Source organism: Rhincodon typus, chromosome 31 (assembly GCF_021869965.1).
Source record: "Rhincodon typus isolate 14 chromosome 31, sRhiTyp1.1, whole genome shotgun sequence".
Taxonomy (NCBI): domain Eukaryota; kingdom Metazoa; phylum Chordata; class Chondrichthyes; order Orectolobiformes; family Rhincodontidae; genus Rhincodon; species Rhincodon typus.
The window spans coordinates 34,288,575-34,305,266 of NC_063362.1; the positions used below are offsets into that span (position 1 = coordinate 34,288,575).

Below are 16,692 nucleotides of genomic sequence, written 5' to 3' on the forward strand. Positions count from 1 at the left end.
ATAACACTCGGACATTGGAAAGTAGGATTCTGGTTATCATCGTTAGAGAAATGATATCAATGAGGTGAATAGGGTGCAAAATGAGTTATAGGGATCATTCCAGAAAAACAAGGCCAGAACTAATGGAGCAGGATGAATAATGGACTGTACTTTTCTCTATCGGGGAGAGGCTAAGAGGTGACCTAATGGAGGTCTTTAATAGTTTAACATGTTTTAACAGACCCGACACAGAGATTGTGTTTAATTGTAGAGAGCAGCGTTATTAGAAGGCATTCATATCAGATATTCACGACTAAATCAAAGATGAAAGTCAGAAGATATCCAGAGAATAGTGAGAACTTACTTATTCATTCAGGGGATGTGGGTGTCACTGGCAAAACCAGCATTTATCGACCATCACTAGGCCTCATCAGCCATTAGGGGGATTTAGAGTCAACTACATTACTGTGGGACTGGAGTTGCATGTAAGCCAGGTTAGGACAGCAGATTTCCTTCCCTGTAGGACTTTAATGAACCTTAGTGAATAATGGGCTCAAACGATAATTAATGTTAGTTTCATGGTCACTATTACTGAAACTAGCTTTCAGTTCCAAAGTTTGTTAATTGAACTTTGTGGTGGGATTTGAACCCATATCCCCAGAGCATTACCGAGGCCTTTGGCTTACCAGTCCAATGATGTCACCAATGCACCACCAGAACATGGAGGTATTTACCACAGGATGAGTCAGATAGTATAGATATTTTTATGATGAGACGCGATAAGCACTTTTTGGAGAAAGGAAGTAGATAGTTATGTTGGTAGAGTTAAATGAGGAAAGACCGGAGGAGGATCGGGGGGAATAAACTGGTAGATCAGAATGAGCTCTTTATCTGCTGTACGTTCCGCGTAATTCTATCTTTTTCCATTATCCCAGGTGTCCATTAATGGGAAGAAGGTGGATCTCTCCTACACCTTTACAGACAGCCTGGATGTCGATCAGTGTTACGACAGCTCACCATGTGACCGTGCTCTGTGCCTGCACGGTGGAAGGTGTATAGTAACTGGAGAGTATGAATACCAATGCATCTGTACTAATGAGTATCAGGGTAAGTACATGGGAAGAAGTAGCTGCCTTGTATATCATTCTCCAGAACGTTAATGGGCAATGACCTCACAGTAAATGAAAAGAGGTTTAAACTAGCTCAGATGGACATCTTTTTTATGCACTTGTGGGACATGGGTGTCACTGGGGAGCCAGCATTTATTACCAGCTCTTAGCTGCCTTTGAACTGAATGGATTGCTAGGCCATCTCAGAGGGCATTTGAGAGTCACCACATTGCTGTGAGTCTGTAGGCCAGATCAGGTGAGGATGACAAACATCCTTCCGTGAAGGACATTAGTGTGTCAGATGGGTGTTTCCGACAATGGTTTCATGGTCATCAGTGGATTCTTAATTCCAGATTTTTATCTTAATTGAATTCAAATTCCATTACCTCCCGTGAAGGGATTCAAACCCGGGTCCCCAGAACATTAACTGATTTTCTGGATTAATAGTCTAGCGATAATACCATTGCTTCCCCAGGAGCAGACTAGATTTCCAATCACGTGTTGTGTATTAAAACTTCATCACATGTACAACAGCTTTGCTGTCAAAATCAGAGGGAAATTTTCTACCTTAATGTATTGACCTTCTCCACAGCAACGAGGAATAAATGCTAGTAATAGATGCTAGCCTAGCCAGCAACGTCAACATCCCTGGCACAATAATAAAGAAAATTGATAGCACCAAAGTTAAAATTGTGAGTCTACTGATAATGATTGTCAACTAAAATCAAATGCATGTTTTATCCAGGATTGCTGGCAAGTTGATGACTAGTCAGGTCTGACGTTGCCCTCGACCTCAGCACCCTGTTTCAGATCCATCCTCAACTGATTCCCACTCAAATCTTTCTTGTTCTTAAATGTCTAGATGTAACAAAGTGTAGACAAGGTTACTGAGGCAGCCATAATGTCATTGGATTTCTAATAGATTTCCGATTAAGTATCTCATAGATTTATGACCAAGGTCAGAGCGCGTGGATTGAGATGACAAATGACATAGTAAAATTATTCCTTCATAGAATGTGGGCATCACTGACAAGGCAGCTTTTTTTGCCAATCTGAAATGCCCTTGAACTGAGAGGTCTGTTCATAGAGTTAAGAGTTAACCATATTGCTAAGAGTCTGGAGTCACATGTACCTAGACTTGGTAAAGATGGCAGATTTCTTTCCCAAAAGGACATTTGTGAGCGGGATAGGTTTTTACAACTATCAATTACAGTTTCAGGATAAATTTGGATATAAATGTATAAATATTTCCTCTTATGGGAGAACAATTGAACAATGAAAAAGTACAGTGCAGGAACAGGCCCTTTGGCCCTTCAAGCCTGTGCCAACCATCGTGCCCTAATTAATCTAAAAACAAGCCTGCCATTTTTCAATCCGTATCCCCCTATCCCCTTCCTATGCAAGAAATGAACAACTTAGAGCTAGAAGTCACTGTCTAATATTAAGGTTAATATTAAGAGATGAAGTGAATTTTCCTTTTATCACAGAGTCTTGAGTCTTTGAAACTTTCTTCCTGAAATGGCACTGGAAGCAGAGTCTGTGAATATTTTTAAGGCAGAGATTGATGGATTCTTGTTGAGCAAGTAGGTAAAAGATTGCTGTAGGTAGGCACAAAGTGGATTTGATGTTTGCAGATCTTATTAAATGTTAGGTAATGCTCGAGAGGCTAAATGGCACCTCATCCTTGATGGTATATTTTGTGGTCCTCATTATTTGAATTAACTTCCAATTCTGATTTTTCATTCATCGAATTTAAATTCCACCAGCTGCTGTGGTGGGGTTTGTACCAGAGTGCTCAGAACATTAGACTGATTCTTGAGATTATATAATCAAGTGGCATGACTGCAACGCCACCGCGTTTCCCCACTGACTGACTAGCAAGCTGGCCTCAAAACAGAAAAGAAATAGTCAAGGTTAAGAGGAACTCTTGACTGGGAAAAAGGTGGGAAGTGATGTTCCACAGTGTTCAGTTCAGATCACTGTTGATCACCATTAGCATCAATGATCCCTATTTTAAAATGTTTAGATGGTACCACATTGGGGGAGTGTAGTTAGTGCTGAGGAATAAAAGCTAGGAAGACATGAGTAACGCTTTGAGGAAAAGAATAAGGAGGTTGCACACTCCTCGCATAATGAAAATAAATAGGGCACAGGAGCAAAGGAATCTAGAGATACAGCTAGGTACACCACTAAAGGTAACAAGCTAGTGAAGGTGTTTTTAGAAAAGGCAGAACAAACCATGGAGTTCAATTCTACAGTGATCGAATTGAAGAGCAGAAAAGTTATTGCTAAACTTGTGTAGAGCCTTGCTTAAACCACACTTGGATAACTGTGTATTATTCTCAGAAACAAAAACAAAAACAAAAATTGCTAGAAAAGTTCAACAGGTCTGGCAGCATCTGTGGAGAGAAACCAGAGGTAACATTTTGGGTCGAGTGACCCTTCCTCAGAACTGTTCTGAGAAAGAATCACTCAAACCAAAACATTAACTCTGTTTCTCTCTACACAGATGCTGCCAGACCTGCTGAGCTTTCCAGCAACTTTGTTTTTTGTTTCTGATTTACAGCATCTGCAGTTTTTTTTCGGTTTTTATCGTGTATTGTTATGGTCTCGCCATCATTAGAAAAAGATGAATTGGCAGTTGAGAAAGCGTAAAAAAATTGACAAACAGGATACTAGAATTGAGAGGATATATTAAACAGGAAAGGCTAAACAGCCTACTTCAGATCATGTGAAGCTGAGGGGGTGACCTAATGGAGATCATGGAAAGTAGATATGGGGATTATGTTCCCACATGTGTAGAGAGAGCAAAACCAGTGCTGTTTCCCCAGTATCAACAAATTCCCTCCAAGGTGGTGTAATTTTTAAAAAGTCAGCAATAAATCCAAAGGTATTCAGGAGAAACCTCATTACTCATAGAGTGGTTAGAATGTGGAACTGGTTATCACAAGAAGTTGAGGCAGAAAGCATTGAAAATTGGGGAAACTAAAACACATAACTGAGAAAGAGACAAGGACGTAGAACAGGGGAGTGGCAGGAGATAGACTAGTTGGACTATTTCTAATGGCTCTGTGGAACTCTCTGTAATTATAAGAGCCCTGTGTGAAGTTAGCTGGGGAGTCTCGGCCTAGCTTCTGTTCATTCCAGGCCTAAGGAAATCCACAATTTTAGCACAAATGACTTTATTTGTGAGCCATTTCAGAAAACAAAGAGGAAGGCTAATGTCAGAAATGGTAAAATTCAGCTCACTCTGGTACATTGTTCTAAATGAGACTTTATCCCTGCTGAAAGACAAGTCTGAAGCAGAGTCATGCTGGGGCTTTGGAAGGTGTTCCTGCCCATGATGTAGGCTGTTGCTATTGAGTATTGTTGCCTGGTGAATGAACCTTTTAGGAATGAGTAAAATGCAATGTATTGGCTTGCAAACAATCGCAGTGTTGTAGTAGAGTTGTATATTCATAACATGACTCCCATTGTCCCATAACAAGCTGACCTGTTGCCAACCAACTCAAGTATTGACCTATAAAAATGGGAAACAGCTGAAAAATAGTACTTCCTGATTCTAAAGTGGACAGCCACTTTAAACCAAAAAGCCTTTTTGCATTTAATTTCATTCCAAAACTACAAACAAGACATTTCAACAGTATTTTTTAAACTAGATTAATATAAAATTATTGAATATCTTAGCTGTAAATTTCATTTATCACTTAATCATTAAAGCAAACTTTCACAACCTGTCCAAACAAATAAATGGTTATGCAAAACAGATAATGGGTGTGTACGATATATCTACACACATATATTGGGTCTACTTCCCTTTGTCATTCGTATAAATAATTTGGATGAGAATATAGGAGGCATGGTTACTAAGTTTGCGGACTGGGGACATTGAAGAAGGTTATCTGAGATTACAAAGACCTTAATCAATTAGGTCAGTGGGCTGAGGAATGGCAGATGGAGTTTAATTTGGATAAAATTTTGGTAAAACAAACAAAGGGCAGGACATTTACAATTAATGGTAGGGCCCCGGGTAGTAGTTGCAGAGAGACCTGGGAGTTTTGAAATTTGTATCACAGGTAGGCAGGGTGTTTAAGGCGTTTAGCACACTTGCCTTCATTGCTCAGACTTTTGAGTAGAGGAGTTGGGATATCATGTTGAGGTATAGGACGTTGTGGAGCATCTTCTGGAGTACGGCATCCAGTTCTGGTCGCCCTGTTATTTGAAGGAAATTATTAAAGTGGGGTGGGTTCAGAAAAGATTTACCAGGATGTTGCTGGGAATGGGGAATTTGAGTTATAGGGAGAGGGTGGATAGGCTGGGACTTTTTCCACTGGAGGTTGAGGGGTGACCTTATAGAGGTTTATAAAATCATGAGGAGCGTAGATAAGGTGAATAGCAAAGGTGTTTGCTTAAGGTGGAAAACTAGGGAACTTATTTTTAAACTGAGAGGAGAAAGACTTAAAAAGGACATGGGGGGCAACTTTTTCATTGATTAGTGTGTAGTGGAAGTGGTGGATATGGATACAGTTATGACATTTAAAAACCATTTGGACAGATACACGAATATGAAGGGTTTGGAGGGATACGGGCTAAACACAGGCAGGTGGGACTAGTTTAGTTTGGGAACATGGTCAGCATGGGCTGGTTGGACTAAAGGGTCTGTTTCCATGCTGTATGGTTCTGTAACAGATCTGAAGAAAAATGGTTACTGATGTAATAATTTGTTTTCTTACATAAAATGTGAATTTATAAATTGGAGCTGTCCATTATTTCTATCAGGTTATGAACTAGGAAATGCCAGTAAAGCTATTAATCCAAAGTTGATATTGAACTCTGTATTCAATTCCATTCATTGGTGCTGAATGGGACAGAACTAAAATTAATAAAACCATTCGCGAAATGCAATTGGAACAAAACCAAAGATAGCCCTTTTAAGAAACTCAATTCAGACACTGAGGACAGAACAAGTTTAATTCCAACTATGTTTTCCAAATGCAACATCACAAGTCTTAAACTGCTAAACTCACACTTCCCCAGTCAAAAGGTTCTGCTGAAATCTGTTCAGGACAGGTCCTACACCAAAGTCGCACTCACACACGAATCACCCACAATAAACTGCACAATTGTGCGACCGCCTCTGCTGTTTGGTTTCAAGTATCTCTAGACATTGGAGTTCATCTAAGAAAAATAAACAAACAGTGAAATTCACACTTTGGAGATACCTGTGTGGGGACTCACAGCAGGGGAGCAGCTAAGTGGCTAGTTTTTAAAGTGTAACCTTACTGTTGTCTTTTTTTGTAAATCTATATTAGTAAGTACAGTATGTTTTTTTTTGTTATATGTGGTATCTTATTGAGATTTGTCTCTAGGTTTAAACTTTAAAAATATAAAACATAGGTGCTAAGTTAGCCTGAAGCAGTGTTTTTAGAGCAGTAAGACTGGGCTATTTTCTGGGTCTGTAGATTGGTAAGGTGCAAAGATGACCGAAAGTAAAGTGATGTGCTCTTCCTGACAGATGTGGGAGTTTAGGGAGAGTTTCCATGTTACTAATGATTATGTCTGCAGGAAGTGTGTTTGTTTCTGAATCCTATTGAATCACATGGATCGGTTGGAGTGGCAGTTGGAGGCAATGAGGAATTTACAGGAGCTAGGAGGTGTGATGGAAAGGGAAGGGGAAAGAACCTCAGATACAATCAAGTAGATGGGTTACCTCCAGGAAAGGTAGGAGAGATAGACAGATGATGCAGGAGTCTCCTGTGGCTATGCCCATCTCAAACAAGTACACTGTTTTGGAAAATGTAGGGGATGATGCAGATTCAGGGGAATGTAGCACAGACAGCTAGGTTTCCAATACTGAGACAGGCTCTAATGTAATGAGGGGTACGTCAAGTTCCAAGTGATCAATTGTGGTGGGGACTCTCTAGTCAGAGGCAGAGACAGACATTTCTGCAGCCGACAACGAGACATCAGAACGGTGTGTTGCCTCCCTGGTGCCAGGATCAAGGATATCTCAGAGAGGGTGCAGAATAATCTCAAAGGGGAGAGAATCCAGCAGGAGGTCGTTGTACACATGGGAACTAACAAAGTAAAAAGAGAAAAGGACAAGATTCTGAGGAGAGAATATAGGAAGTTAGGCAGGAATTTAACAAGTAGGTCGTCTAGGGTAGTAATATCTGGATTGCTTCTGGTGCCACGAGCTGGTGAGGGTAGGAATAGAAGGATAGAACAAATGATTGTGTGACTGATGAGCTGGTACAGGGGAGAAGGATTCACATTTTTGGATCATTGGGATCTCTTCTGGGGTAGAAATGACCTGTATAAGAAGGACAGATTGCACCTGAATTGGCAGGGGACTAATATACTGGCGGGGAGATTTGCTAGAGCTGCAAGGATTTAAACTAGCAGCGGCAGGTGAGCGGTGCGTGGTGGGACCCAGGGAGACAGTGACAAAACAGACCAGTCTGACAATGGTCTAGTTGGGAAAAGGAGCAAGTCAAAGAGTCAGGGCAGGCAGGAACAAAGCAGAGAACGAGGTAGGACTGATAAATTAAACTGCATTTATTTCAATGCAAGAGGCCTAACAGGAAAGGCAGATGAACTCAGGGCATGGTTGGAAACATGGGACTGGGATATCATAGCAATTGCAGAGACATGACTCAGGGATGAATAAGATTGGCAGCTTAATATTCCAGGGTATAGATGCTATAGGAAGGATAGAAAGGGGGGGCAGGAGAGGAGGGGGGAGTGGCGTTTTTAATTATGGATAACATTACGGCTGTACTTAGGGAGGAGATTCCTGGGATTCTGTCCTGGGAAGTAATTTGGGTGGAACTGAGGAATAACAAAGGGAATGATCACCTAATTGGGATTGTACCATAGACCCCAGAATAATCAGTGGGAAATTGAGAAGCAAATTTGTAAGGACATCTCAGTTACCTGTAAGAATAATAGGGTTGTAATGGCAGGGGATTTTAACTTTACAAACATAGACTGGGATGTCATAGTGTTAAGGGCTTGGATGGAGAGGAATTTGTTAAGTGTGAACAAGAAAACTTTATGATTCAGAATATGGATGCACCTACTAGAGATGGTGCAAAACTTGTATGACTCTTGAGAAATGAGGCAGGACAGTTGACTGAGGTGTCAGTAGGGGAGTATTTTGGGGCCAGTGACCATAATTCTATTAGTTTTAAAATAGTGATGGAAAATGATAGACCAGATCTCAAAGTTAAAGTTCTAAATTGAAGGAAGGCCAATTTTGACAGTATTAGTAGGCAACAACTTTCAAAAGTTGATTGGGGTGGGAGGGGGTGGGTATATTCGTGAGTAAAGGGACAGCTGGAAAATGGGAAGCCTTCAAAAATGAGATAATGAAAGTCCAGAGACAGTATGTTCCTGTTAGGGTGAAGGGCAAGGCTGGTAGGTTTCGGGAATGCTGGATGACAAGGGAAATTGAGGTTTTGGTCAAGAAAAAGAGAGAAGCATATGTCAGGTACAGACAGCAGAGATCGAGTGAATCCCTAGAAGAATGTAAAGGTAGTAGAAATAAAGTTGAGTGAAATCAGGGAGGGCAAAAAAGGGACATGAGATAGCTTTGACAAATAGGGTTAAGGAGAATCCAGTGGGATTCTACAAACATATGAAGGACAAAAGAGTAACCAAGGGCAGAATAGGGCTCCTTAAAGATCAGCAAGGGTGCCTATGTGTGTTTACTGTGGAGAAGGATATGGAAGATAGAGAACACAGAAATAAATAGCAACAGAGGAGGTGTTGCTGGACATCTTAAAACACAAAGGTGGACATTACCAGGACCTGACTGGGTATACCCTAGAACTCTGTGGGAGACCAAGGAAGTGATTGCTGGGCCCTTTGCTGAGATATTTGTATCAGCACTAAACACAGGTGAGGTGCCGGAAGACTGGAGGTTGGCTAACATTGTGCCACTATTTAGAAAGGTGGTAAGGAAAAGCCAGGGAACTATAGACCAGTGAGCCTGACATTGGTGCTGGGCAAGTTAATGGAGGGAATCCTCAGGCACAGGATTTATATGTATTTGGAAAGGCAGGGACTGATTAGGGATAGTCAACATGGCTTTGTGCTTGGGAAATCATGTCTCATTAACTTGATTGAGTTTTTTGAAGAAACAAAGAGGATTGATGAGGGCAGAGCGGTGAACGTGATCTATATGGATTTAAGCAAGGCTTTCAACAAGGTTCCTCATGGTAGACTGGTTAGATCACAAGGAATAAAGGGAGAACTAGCTATGTGGTTACAGAACTGGCTGGAATGCAGAAGACAGAAGGTGGCGGTGGAGGGTTGCTTTTCAGACTGTAGGCCTGTGACCAACAGTGTGCCACAAGGATCAGTGCTGGATCCACTGCTTTTTGTCATTAATATAAATGATTTGGATGTAAACATAGGAGGTATGGTTAGTAAGTTTGCTGATGACCCCTAAATTGGAGGTGTGGTGGTCAGTGAAGAAAGTTACCTCCGAGTACAATGGGCCAATGGGCTGAGGAGTGGCAGATGGAGTTTAATTTAGATGAACATGAGGTGCTGCATTTTGGAAAGGCAAATCAGGGAAGGACTTAAACATTTAATGGTAAGGTCGGAAGTGTTGCAGAACAAAGAGACCTTGGAGTGCAGGTTCATAATTCCTTGAAAGTGGAGTCCCAGTTATCCAGGATAGTGAAGAAGGCATTTGGTATGCTTGCCTTTATTGGTCAGTGTGTTAAGTATAGGAGTTGGGAGGTCATGTTGTGGATGTATAGAACATTGGTTAGGCCACTTTTGGAATCTTGCATGCAATTCTGGTCTCCCTGCTATAGGAAAGATGTTGTTAAACTTGAAAGGGCTCAGAAAAGATTTATTGCCAAAGTGGGAGGGTTTGACCTATAGGGAGAGGCTGAATAGGCTGGGGCTATTTTCCCTGGAACGCTGGAGGCTGAGGGGTGACCTTATAGAGGTTTATAAAATCATGAGGGGCATGGATAGGGTGAATAGCCAAGGTCTTTTCCCCAGGGTAGGGAAGTCCAAAACTAGGGGGCATAGGATTAAGGTGAGAGGGGAAAGATTTAAAAGGGACCTAAGCGGGTAACTTTTTCATGCAGAATGTGATGCTTGTATGGAATGAGCTGCCAGAGGAAGTGGTGGAGGCTGGTACAATTACAACATTTAAAAGGCGTCTGGATCCGTACATGAACAGGAAGGGTTTAGAGGGATATGGGCCGAATGCTGGCAAATGGGACTCTACTAATTTAGGATATCTGGTCAGCATGGACAAGTTTGACTGAAGGGTCTTGTTTCCTATGATGCTGCTTGGCCTGCTGTGTTCATCCAGCTCTACACCTTGTTATCTCAGATTCTCCAGCATCTGCAGTTCCTACTATCTCTGTTTCCATACTGTACAGTTCTATGACTCTGACTGTAAGTCACAAATATGAGATAACATGCCATTATTAATTCAATTAATAAATTCTGAAATTAAAGGCTAATCTCTATAACGACGACAGTGAAATTATCATTGATTGTCTTCGGAATCTGTCTGTTTCACAAATGTTCTTTTGGGAAGGAAATCTGCTCTTACGTGTTCTGGCCTCTGATGCTGCAAGCCTAAACCAATGTGGTTGATTCTCAACAGCTCCCAAGGGCAATTAGGGACAGGCAGCAAGTGCTAATCTCACCAGTGACATCCCACAAAATAATTTTTGCAGAAATGTAGTCTGTCTGTGTAAATTAGAAATTAACATCATAGTTTTAAGATTCATTGTTTCCTTGTACAGTGAAATACTATCTTCCAAACCAACTAAAGGAGCTGGTCTCGTAAACAACATATTTTAAAACCACATTACGCACTTAATAACATATCACATTTGTGCAGTTAGATGAGGATGCTTTTCTAAAATACAGCTGAATTGTTGATCATATTGCCATGTTACTGGACAATGTATATTTTTGAACTGCAAGTGCCAGCAGTAGTTGGCATTTTTGATGAGATCTGGTCAGAAGATAACTCTGAATGTGAGCTGAGGGCACAGATTTTTCTTATCAGAATAGGCCTTCACCAAAACCTATATCAATGCTTTTTCTGTCTGTTTGATTTGAGAAAAATTGGCAGCAAGCAAAGAGATCGTTTTAACTCCCAAGGCAGGTGTTGACTATAAATGTAAATGAATAAACCCCAATTTCACGGTAATGGAGAGCAGGGCAGTCAACAGACCTGTCAGGAGGCAGGCTGGTTACTTTAATACTTTAAGAAGGCTGTGTAGCTCCGGTTTAACTGGACATTTCAATACCTGTGAGTCAGGTTTTCTGAACGTTGAGAGAAATTTGTCAGCTGAAGAAAGGTGTGCCAGGCTGGATTCGTCAGGTCAGTGCTTTCTCATGCTTCTTGTGGACCAGTAAGAGCAGGAGCCTCTCACTCAGAGAGGAGTGTCTCACTGTTGTGCCAGCCAACAAATTTACCATATGCACAGGAGGCGGCAGCTCCCTCTCCTGTCATTGTTTTGGATTCAGCTCTGCTCCTCTCCCCAGGCACCTGCCTTCCCTGTCCCCATCTATCTGCACCACCCTTTCAGATGAGCTGCAGCTGGGAAACTGTTGTTAAAAATTTCAAAATAACTCCTGCGTCAAATTGGGCAGTATATGCAGAAAACAGGTTTGTTATTCTTTGCAGCCTCAAGTTCCCATCCATCCCCAATATCGTCTGGGTCAGGTGGTGTCTTGCTGCTACTTCCTCTGAATCTTATTCACCTCCTATTGTTACCCTTTCCTCATAAAGCTTAACATCCACAGGAAAATGATGCTCCTACCTCCTTACATTTGTTTTGCCCCATTAATATGTAAGAAAAACTGGTGTTTAATTTTGATTTTGTTCTGATTCTAGGTGAGAACTGTGAAATCTCTTGGGACATCTGTTTGCAGGGAAACCCTTGCATGAATGGTGGGACTTGTGAGAAGAACCAGTGTTGGTGTCCGATGGGATATACTGGATCATACTGTGAGCTAGGTACAGACTGAGAACTGAGTGTATTTTCACAATCCCTTATCAAACTCCTTGAAATCCCAGAGTCATTTAAAAATGTTCCATGTATCTTAAAGCAAATGATGTTTTTCGATCAGACTCTTTTAATTATCCTCAGAAGATCTCTTTAATGTTTTGACAAATGTGAATGTATTCACTATAATCATTTGCAACTTTCTTTGTACAGATGCTTTCACTGTTAAGAAGTTATCTCTGAATGCTCCATCTGATTTGCGAAAGAGAATGCTACTGTGGTTTTCTATTTCACTTAAAACTTGCTGGATTCTTAGAAGACCTGACAGGGTAGATGCAGAAAGGTCTCTTTTTACCTTTATGGGAGAGTCTAAGACCAGAGGGCATAATCTCAGATTAAGGGGAAACCCATTTAGGCCAAGATGAGAAGGAATTTCTTCTTTCAGGGTGTCATGAATCTGTGGAATTCTTTACCACAGAGGGCTGCTGAGGTTGGGTCGTTAAGTATATTGAAGGCTGAGATAGACAGATATTAATCAATAAGGGAATTGAGGGTTATGGGGAAAAGGAAGGAGAGTGGAGTTGACGATTATCAGATCAGCCATGAATAGTGAGTAGACTCGATGGGCTGAATGGCTTACTTCTGCTCCTGTATCTTATGGTCTTATTTATTTAGCCACTCATGAATTTATCATCAAGGATCACAACCTGCATTTGTCCAGTCCCTTTAGAATAGAAAAATATCTCTAGATACTTCACAAACCAATAGTGAGACTAAAATGCACACCATGCCAACAATGGGGTCACTGAGGAATGATAATGAAAAATTCTGTGAAAGACATGGATTTGAAGGGTTTTTCTAAAGGATAAGAAAGGGGTGGGGTGATTCAAGAAGGGAATAGAAAAGTATGAGGCCTAGTCATCTGTGAAGGCCTGATTCAAATTGGAATGGAGAACGAACAGGAGTTGCATGAACGCAAAGGTATTGTATGTCAGGGATGGAGACGGAATGATCAAGGATGGATATAAGTACAAATCGTTTTCAACAGAACTATCCAAACCAACAATCTCTGCCATCTAGAAGGACAAGGGCAACAGAAAGATGGAAACACTGCCGCCTGCAAGTTCCTCTCCAAACCACTCACCATCCTAACTTGAAAATATATCACCGTTCCTTCACTATTGCTAGGTCAAAATCCTGGTACTGTCTCCCTAACAGCACCAACAGTGTACATACCCCAGTGCAGTGGCTCAAGAAGGCACATCCCCACTCCACACTCCCATCAAGGGTGGTTGAGGATGGACAGTAAATGCTAGTCTAGTCAGTCGTGCCCACATCCCTTTAAAGGATGAACTTTAATATTCTCTGCCTTGTAAGTCTCTTTTAATGTTGAGGTGTCAGACGCTATTGGGAACAGGAGGAATTATCCTGGTGACTACTTTGAGCAGAGAGCAATACCTACCATGACTAAGTACCAGGAACCTCGGTATTTAACACTCGTGACTCCTGCCCATTCTTGAGCAGTGTGTTCAGCCTGCCCTCATGGTGAGCAAGCCTGATCCTCAGTTGCAGTTGTTCATCAAGTTCTTCCCATAATATGCAGCGTTTCACACAGACTGTGTACAACTGGTATTCCATTGATCATCATTTACTGTGCCTTTCATCCATTTTATTCACAAAGGCTGAAGGAAGCAAAGCTTTTTAAAGACCACCTAAAGCTAAAATTATGTTAGAGAATGGGCCATTCAGAAGATTGATGCCTTTTCAATCAAGATTCTCTGAGTTCAGAAGCTAGCAGATATAATTCTCCCATAGTTTCACTCTTGTAAACGGCGTCCAACATTTTGAACTTCTGGTATGGAATTATAACTATACATTGGCCTTAAATGGCCATTGAAAAACTGATAGTTAAAATCTCACACAGTTATTCTTCATTGTGTAGTGTGGTCAGGCTGTATATCAGAATTTGAGGCGAATGTTGCACTAGCAATTCTCTAATTGTTTGTTGATATGGTGGCCCGGTTTCTAATCAAGGCCCTGATGCAGCAGTGCAAAATTGAAGGTGGCTCCTTCTAAGTGTTTCCTGCTGCACCCATTCCATTTGCAGACATGAAAAATAAGCAAATATTCAGCTGATTACTGCTGCCCTCAAGCCAACGTGTTATTATTCCTAAATGCCATGGGCCTGCCTCTCTTTTTGGCAACTAAATATAAACTTGGAGAGTTGCGATTATCTCTCAAACAGAATGAGCCTGTTTTCAATCAGTCAGATATAGCCTATAAATTGTCAAGAACTTCCATCACCTGCTGTACAGCCTCATTGAGGGCCCAAAGACCAGTTGAGACTTGGAACTTGCTTGTAATCACTTACTTTTGTCACCGGGGTAATAATTAATAACTTTAAAGAATCATAATGCTAATTCTGTTTGACCTCTGTCTCTGGGAGGATTCCAGCATCAGTAAAGGTCATTGGAAGGTCATGGTGGTGAGTTTGGTGTAGGGTTGCAACTTCCCACCACCATTAGTCATAGGATCTGTCGTTCTCAGATCAGAACGTTTTCATCAGATAATGAGTCACCGCTGGGCCGCCCTTATAAAACCTCTGAACAAAGCAGTCTCCAATTCCTTAGGACTGCTGTGAAATCAAACATCCAACAGTTAACAGCTACCTCCCTTCTCCACCTGGAAAATAGTACAGGAAATGAGTAAAGTATCATGATACAATGCCTACCTGTTGCCCTGAGTAAAGAATTCCCTATCAGACTGCCCTTCTAATCTTCTTCCTCCTCTCTTGTAGAGCTAGATTTCCCATGGTGCGGGAAAAGAACAGAAAACCACTTAGTGAGCACACCCTCAGGGTACTCCTGCCCGCTTGCCCCCTAACCTAGGATGTGATCACCTCTCTGAACATGCTACTAACATAGTTCACTGTCTGAAGGATACACATCAGTGACTTCAGCCACTGTTTGAACTATGAAACCAGAGCTTAAACTTCTGCAGTCAGTGACATTTCCTGCACCATTTAGTGATTCTTGGGACATAGGGTCAGTATTTATTGCCCATCCCTAGTTGTGCTTGAGAAGGTGCTGGTGAGCTGCCTTCTTGAGCTGGTGCAGTCCAAGTGCTCTAAGTAAACCCATAATGCCGTGAGGAAAGGAATTCCAGGATTTTGATCCAGGTGCACTGATGCATTTCCAAGTCAGAATAGTGAGGGGTTTGATGGTGTTTCCATGTATCTGCAACCCTTGTCTTTCTCGCTGGTTGTGCACATAAATTTTCAAGGCAGTGTCTGAGGAGTTCTACATCATGAGAAGTGTCCATGACTCCCCAAATGCCACAGGACAAGTGTTCTGCTTAGCCAAGTTGCCTTGCTGTATCTTATACTTCAAAGTTAGCCTACTTGCTGTAATCTTAATTACTTTAATACAGGGGATAAGTAGAAATTTTTCACCCTTACGAATCAGTTCCCTCTCCTTTACCATAAATTCTCACTTTCCCTATGCTGGTTTAGAAATTTGCATGTTTCAAAATTACTGGAGTTGAAACATGGTTGCTAACAGTAGCTGCTCAACACCAACCAACTCATGATGTTCCTGTGATTTCACTCTTCGACTGTTTACGCCCCTCCTTGTGCTTTATGTGGTGTCTGCTCGCTCTTTCTCTCTCTCTTTTGAAGGTGCTGATAACTGTCTCCAGCTGCTCTTTCAGATCTGGTTTATAAAATTGCAACTTGTGTCTTTTTATCAAAGACATATTTCTGAATTTCAAGAATGATGTATTGCTTGTGATTACTTCAACTTCAACGTCAAATCTCAACCAGTAAAAATCACGTATTTAACTTGTTCCCTAAATGCCCAGATCCTATCTTTCTCAGTGGCAGTTCTGCATAAATATTCCCTAGTTGGGGTATCAGTCATTTGCACATGGTCAGAAAAAATCACTTGCGAAGAGTGCCATTTGAACACTCCAGAGGAGGCAACTGTAGCATTAACAGCGAGTAGCTTTTATCATGATATGTGTACAAATTCAGGAACTGTTGGAGGTAAATTTTAACTGGCCTACGAAAGATGGATGAAAAGGGCAGCATTCAACTTAAACAAGACATCAAACAGGTGCTTGAGTCTTATTTTAAATCTTTAATTGTGCTGTTATCAGCAATTGATATGCCCACTATTTGAAAATCTGGACCTAAAGTATACAAACCTAACCACAGGCTAGTAGTTACTACATCAATGGGCACCATAAGTGTAGTGTGGTTAACCATATTCCTCAGGAATGAACATCGGACAAATGACAGTAGTGAGATGCAAGTGTGTATAATGTTTCCTGTGCAAATAGGCTCTGCTGTTTGGAAGTTTGGAAGTTGGTGTCAGCTGAGCTGTACAGCTCAGAAGAATAACACACAGGATTGACCGGGGCTCAGACAAAATAGCTGATCATTTCAGATCTCTTGCTCTGCAAATGGAAATAAGTTGTACTGCAGTATTGCAGCTGAGGGCTCTCATCCTGGATGATCCATCAATTCCTTGCAAGATCATTATATCTGTTCCCCCTCTTGACAGAATTGATCCTAGTTGTGTCTCTGGAATGTGTTGGACCATCACTGG

The 16,692-nt window shown here is 41.3% G+C and overlaps 1 protein-coding gene across 1 annotated transcript in view; it reads left to right on the forward strand.

Moving 5' to 3' along the window:
• The window catches only part of hspg2 (heparan sulfate proteoglycan 2), a 523,628-nt gene that overhangs the window by 481,142 nt on the left and 25,794 nt on the right, over positions 1–16,692 (forward strand). Inside the window, exons 38-39 of the mRNA XM_048614908.1 lie at positions 915–1,086; positions 11,974–12,096. Of these exons, the coding sequence (XP_048470865.1) occupies positions 915–1,086; positions 11,974–12,096 (295 nt within the window). The remainder of the gene's footprint in view (positions 1–914; positions 1,087–11,973; positions 12,097–16,692) is intronic.